The sequence below is a fragment of the Vombatus ursinus genome, unplaced genomic scaffold, assembly GCF_900497805.2.
Source record: "Vombatus ursinus unplaced genomic scaffold, bare-nosed wombat genome assembly UNPS02014872.1, whole genome shotgun sequence".
NCBI classification, from domain to species: domain Eukaryota; kingdom Metazoa; phylum Chordata; class Mammalia; order Diprotodontia; family Vombatidae; genus Vombatus; species Vombatus ursinus.
The window spans coordinates 6,236,571-6,242,570 of record NW_020954650.1 but is presented as its reverse complement, the minus strand read 5'-3'; the positions used below and the strand labels follow the sequence as shown (position 1 = coordinate 6,242,570).

The 6,000-nt window shown below is 35.9% G+C and overlaps 1 protein-coding gene across 3 annotated transcripts in view; it reads right to left on the bottom strand.

The window, feature by feature from the left end:
• The window catches only part of PRKX (protein kinase X-linked), a 136,127-nt gene that overhangs the window by 13,651 nt on the left and 116,476 nt on the right, over positions 1-6,000 (bottom strand). For all 3 annotated transcript variants that reach the window (XM_027842426.1, XM_027842427.1, XM_027842428.1), the window contains exon 5: positions 3,098-3,193. In XM_027842426.1, the coding sequence (XP_027698227.1) occupies positions 3,098-3,193 (96 nt within the window). The remainder of the gene's footprint in view (positions 1-3,097; positions 3,194-6,000) is intronic.

Genomic DNA, 6,000 nt, shown 5'->3' with positions numbered 1-6,000 from the left:
TGTGTGTGTGTGTGTGTGTGTGTGTGTGTGTGTGTGTGTGTGTGTGTTGAGGGGAAGAGATGGAAGGGGTATCTGTTCAATTCCAAATGAGGCCTGGAGCCATTTAAAATGCCTTGAGTGTGATTCATATGAATCACACACACACACACACACACACACACACACACATATACACTCTTTGGTCTTAAATGCCTGAGACTGGTACTAGATGCTAGCCAGTGCAGTCATTAAATTAACATCAATTTATAAGTAGTTTGGGAGGTTTGGGGAAAAAATAACTATAATGGAGCAGCCAATCCCTCAGGATCATCTTCATGTCTAACCAGGTGCAGAGTTTACAATTCCTCAATTTATACAGAAATATTTAAGTCATGTGGCCAATTTGAATTATATGACTTAGAAAGAGAGAACCAAAAATCCTGTGGTCATCTGTGCTCTATTTGTGAGTAGCTAGGACTGGAACAAGTCCACAGGTGCTTGATCATCAGATAAACATCCAGATCAATGGAGAGAGCTGGAAGAGAGATTAAAGTGTGTGTGTGTGTGTGTGTGTGTGTGTGTTGGGGGGAAGAGAGGGAAGGGATATCTGTTCAAATTCAAGTGAGGCCTGGAGCCATTTAAAATGCCTTGAGTTTTATCACCGTTACCTTGGACCCCTTAAGCCACCACTCTCAGAAAACCCCATATATTCGGAAGTCTCAATACAAGAGTAAGCATAACACTGAGAGGTTTAGATACAGATGGAGAATAAAGAGAATATGAGACAACCGGACGACAATGCTAGTCACTGTATAAGCCTTTCTAATAAGTGTGTCCATTTAGGAGCTATGCCAGTGATATGGAGAAAGGGGAGAGATGTCAGCTAAAAAATGAAATACTAAGACTATGGCTTTTGAGGAAAAGCACACATTTAGGGTTCTGTAAAAGCTACTTATCACTCAAAGAACTGTGAGGGAAAAGGGAGGGTATTACCTTTTTTGGTTGTTCATTAGGAAAAGTTAGAGGAATAAACAAAAATACAGTAATTTTTTTTTAATTTAAGGAACTTTTTTCAGGTACAAATCTTATAAATACAAAAACAAATTCACTAACTTCTTTGAATACTAAATAAATATGTACTTAATAAACTCCAAATGAATTCTTCAAGCTAGCATTGGTACAGTACTTATTGATAGGCAAAAAAATTGTACTCATTCATGTGTAGTGTTCAAAAGATGTGCTCATAAAACAATTCTTGGTCATTTACAGTTTCTAAACTGTACTAAAGTAGAAGATTTTCATTTATAATGATAAAACCTCCACAACACCATGGAGTCTAGACAAAGGTAAAAGATGAAAAACAAGTCAAAGGTGTAGAAAAAATTATTTTTGCAAGATACTTGACTTATTTTACAGATTTATGATTCAATGAAATAGGAGATGCTAGCAACAGGAATATAGTAGAAAATTTAAATTTCTGGTCTGGTCTCATCCCATGCAACTCAAAGCATATTTTCCAACAGAAAAATCTAAAGCATGTATAAAAACATATCCTTTCTGGCACACACTCTGCCAACATACATATTGGCTAAGACAACAGCTGCTCACCCACCAGCTAAATATCTTTTTGCCTCAAACCAGTTGTCAGGAAGAATCTGGAAGTAGCCAGAGATGACTGGTATCCATAAATTTAGCCATCAGTATGTTGTCTATTTTTAACTCTTTCAAATATATCACGTGTGTGTATACACATGTACATATATATATAATACATATACAAAATGTAAAAATTTTTCCATATCATATTTTTATTTTATTTTCAAAGCAAATATATATTCTATTCATTTGCAAAGTAAGATTTCACAAACAGCAAAGACTCAAAAGTGTCATTTTTGGCAGAAAAGAGATCATACTAAGAGGAATAGTGAACCTTTTCCCTGTATCCCTAACTAATGGGATTACCTTACATTAGCTGGATTTCCCCCTTTTTTATTGTTTTTCCAGGACAAGAAATTTTTTCTTTGCTTTTTTTCTCCCCTTTTTAAAGCAAGTCCTCATTAAATGCTAAAGCCTTTGAAACATGACTTATTTTTTTCGGATGGAGCCCAGGGCCAGAGGAGTATGGAACAAGCTTACACAACCCCTGGAAAACACTCTACCTGATGTGCAGATGGAGAACTTCATGCTCCAGGTTTGAGGGCTTAGAAATATTCACCCTCATGAAAATGACTAACCTTAACAATGCTGGAAGGAGTCCTTGAAAAGCACAGAGTTTGTAAAGTCATCCCAACCCGGCCCTTACTCATGAAAAATATTTTTTCTATAGTTAATTTCCACAGGCCATTTCAACATTTTTTCCCCTTAAGGGGGAGGGGGGAGGAAATCCTCAGTTTTGCTACAGTTTAATCCAGTTTTATATTCATTTTATGAATACCAATGTAGCCAGAATACCACTGAATCCTTTAAGACACAGAGGCAAAGAAAACAAGAAATCATCATTAGTGTCCTACACTATCTAAAAGATAAATCTCAAGAAGGTTGGTAGCAGTTTGGGAGGCAAGGGGTTCAATAAGAGAGGAATAGAATTAGACATCACTCTATTTTTAAATTATTACAAATTTAAAGACATATGAGGGAGATATAACAAATACCCACCATTCCAATTTTCATACAAATGCCAACATTTAATGTTGTTAACACACAAAATATTTGTATCACAAGGATATTTAAAGTACAAATGTAATATAAGTAGACAAGAACTGTTGAACCTATCAACAATATTGCCAGTGATACAACTGTTAAGAAAATTCATTAATGTTATACCAACACCTGTACTTGCTTATTTGATAGTGTATTAAATACCTTTGTTTGGTAGACTTCAGGCAAAACTGAAGTGCAAAAAATAAAACATGATAGATCATTAAATTGTTACACTTCATTAAACTGAATAATTAAAAACATTTCTCTGGTGTGGAAAAGATGACTTTCCAGATATTTTTGAATATAGCACATATGATGCTGCAATATGGTATCCTGTCATACATATGCTTTAACTGTGATTTTAATTAGGAGGCTCTTAAAATAAACAAGCCAATGACAAAGGAGCCAATTTACTTACTTTACATAGAGATCCAAATGCCTGGGGAAATCTATTTTGCCTGCAAGAATTTTTTGATAGATGCCAAATGGGTTGTCATCAAAAAATGGAGGAAACCTGTTAAAAATAAATAAATAAATAACTATTTTTAGATTAGAAAAGAGTACAGAAAAATGACTATTTCATAGTGATTATTATTTTTGCCTAAAACAGCAAGGAAGTAATTTATTTCACATGCATTCTTTCATCACATACTGAAATCATCTATATCTCAAGAAGTGCTGCAAATGGTTGTCTCTAGTTGGCAAAATACACAGAAAAGATAGCACTGAAAAATGGTCTAAATAGTTTCATTCAATTCAAAAACCAAGTTTTTAAGTACCAATGATATACCAAGACTGTGTTAAGCACTGAGGATACTAAGACAGAAGTGAAGTAGTCCCTGACCTCAAGGAGCTATTGAGGGTGAACAAAGAATACACAGATAAGTAAAAGCAAGATATATTCAAAGCAGTTTGGGGTGGGAGGTGGGGAAGGGAAATCCATATAAGTCTTATGCAGAAGGTGGCACCTAAGCTATAGAAGCTAGATGTTATACAAGGCAGAATTAAGGGAAGAGACTGTTTTAAGAGGAGGATAGAAGAGGATAGAAATGGAATGTAGTATTGTGAGAACAGCAAGGAGGTCAATATACGAGATAGTGTGTGAGGGGAGTAATATGAAATAAGGATGGAAAACTAGATTGGAGTCAAGATTACAAAGAGGCCAAATATAGGCATTTGGATTTTACTTTAGAGGCCGTACAGAGCCACTGAACTTAACAGGGGAATGTACATTAGGATCTGGAAGATCAATCATTAGTTTAGAACCTCATCATCTTTTACCTAAATTATTATAACAGCCTCCTAATTGATCTTCCTGCCTCAAGTCTCTTCCCACTCTAATCTATCCTCTACAATGTTGTCAAAGTAGTTTTCTTTTACATGATCATACATCGACTCTACCCAATCAACTGCTGTAGTTCCTTACTGCCTATAGGGGAAAAAAATCCTTCTGTTTAATTTTTAAAAGTCTTCTACAATCTGGCCTCAACTTATCTTTCTCTTTTCATTGCACATTACTCTACTTCCTTCCTCTGCAATCCAGCCAAACTGGACTTCTATTTGCAACTCACACTTAACATTCTACCTCTTCTCTCCATGCCTTCCAATGGACATGGTCCATATCTGAAATGTACTGCCTCCTTACCTCTGCCTTACAGAAATCTTTCCTTTCCTAAAAGATTTAGCTCGGGTACTACTTTCTATATATAACCTTCCCCAATTACTCTAGCACCCCAAACTCTAGTATTCTCCCTTACAAACTTTTATTATTTTGCATTTTATTTAACTACTTTGTATTTATTCTTTTTACATTTATTTCACATATATTCATATTACATATGTGTTATGTGTCTCATTAGAATGTAAGCTTCTTGCAAGTAGGGATTATTTCATTTTTCATAGCTGTAAATACTTTTTAGTTGATTGGAGAGGAGAAATAATGCAAACAGGGAGAATATTTAAAAGGCTTTTGAAATAGTATAGGTGAGTAGTGATGAGGGCCTGAATCAGAGTGGTGAGAACAGATATGAAAGATGTGAAGGTATAATTGACAAGATTTGGCAACTGTGAGGCAGCTAGGTGGTGCAGCGGATACAGTACAGTCCCTGAAGTCAGGAGGACCCAAGTTCAAATCCAGCCTCAGACTAAACACTTGACACTTACTAGCTGTGTGACCCTGGGCAAGTCACTTAACTCCAATTGCCTAACAATTTTTTTTTAAAAAGTGATAAAAAAAAAGATTTGGCTACTGATTAGACATGGGAAATGAGGAAAAATTAAGAGTACAGGATGACTCTGAGGTTTCAAACCTAGGTGAGTAGAAGGATGGTGGCATCTTTAACAGAAAAAGGGATGCTAGGAAAAGGTGCAAATAGAAAACAAATTCCATTTTGGGTATGCTGAGTTTGATGGAAAGAATCTACCTAGCTTAAGGCCACTTCAGATTAGAGATGAGCTGCATAATTTTTTTTTTTTTAATCTGTCTTTGGCCAATTCCTTAGCTATCCATTATACAATTACCAGCTGCAAGAAAGGCTGAAATATTAATAGGTTTTAGACATAGGCAGTACCCAACTTAAGGAGGAACAATGTTCATCAAAACTGGGAACATTTTAGGGTTACCTTAATAAAGAAAGGGTTATAGAATTTAAAAATGAAAGAGACTACAGTGGCCTTCATCTAGACCCAGGGCACTTAATCATGCACCGCTTTGGCAGTCTAATGAAATCTAGGGACCCCTTCTCAGAACACTGTTTTTTAATTCAGAAGATTAAATATATAGGACAGATCTCAGCTTGCCTGAAGAAATGTCCTAGAATTGAGGCAAAAAATATCCTACTTTGTCTTCACAAAAGAATAAATATGGGAGGGGAAGACCCTTGGAATTTCAGGCCAGGACCCAGTGTTGGGCGATAGCCACTCCTAATAGTTGAAAGGGTTGGGTGATTTAACCGAGGAATCTGAGAAAGAAAGGGTCAGAAAGATGGGAGTAGGGAGTGGTCAGCAGGGTTACAAACTGCTAAAAGGTAAAGTAGAATGTGAACTGAAAAAAGACTATTGGATGCCTTCCCTGAGATTACCCCCCAATTTACTCCGTATATATCTTGTATATACGTAGTTATTTAATATGTTGTCTCCCCCACTAGAATGTGGGATCCCAGAGGACAAGGACTGTTTTTACTTTTCTCTGCTTCCCTACTTCTTAACAACAGTGCCTCACATATAGTAAGCTTTTAATAAATGCATGTTGACTTGACTTGGTGATAATCTTGGAAATAGTCATTTCATTCATGTGGGCATCAGAATTTAAGGAATACAGAA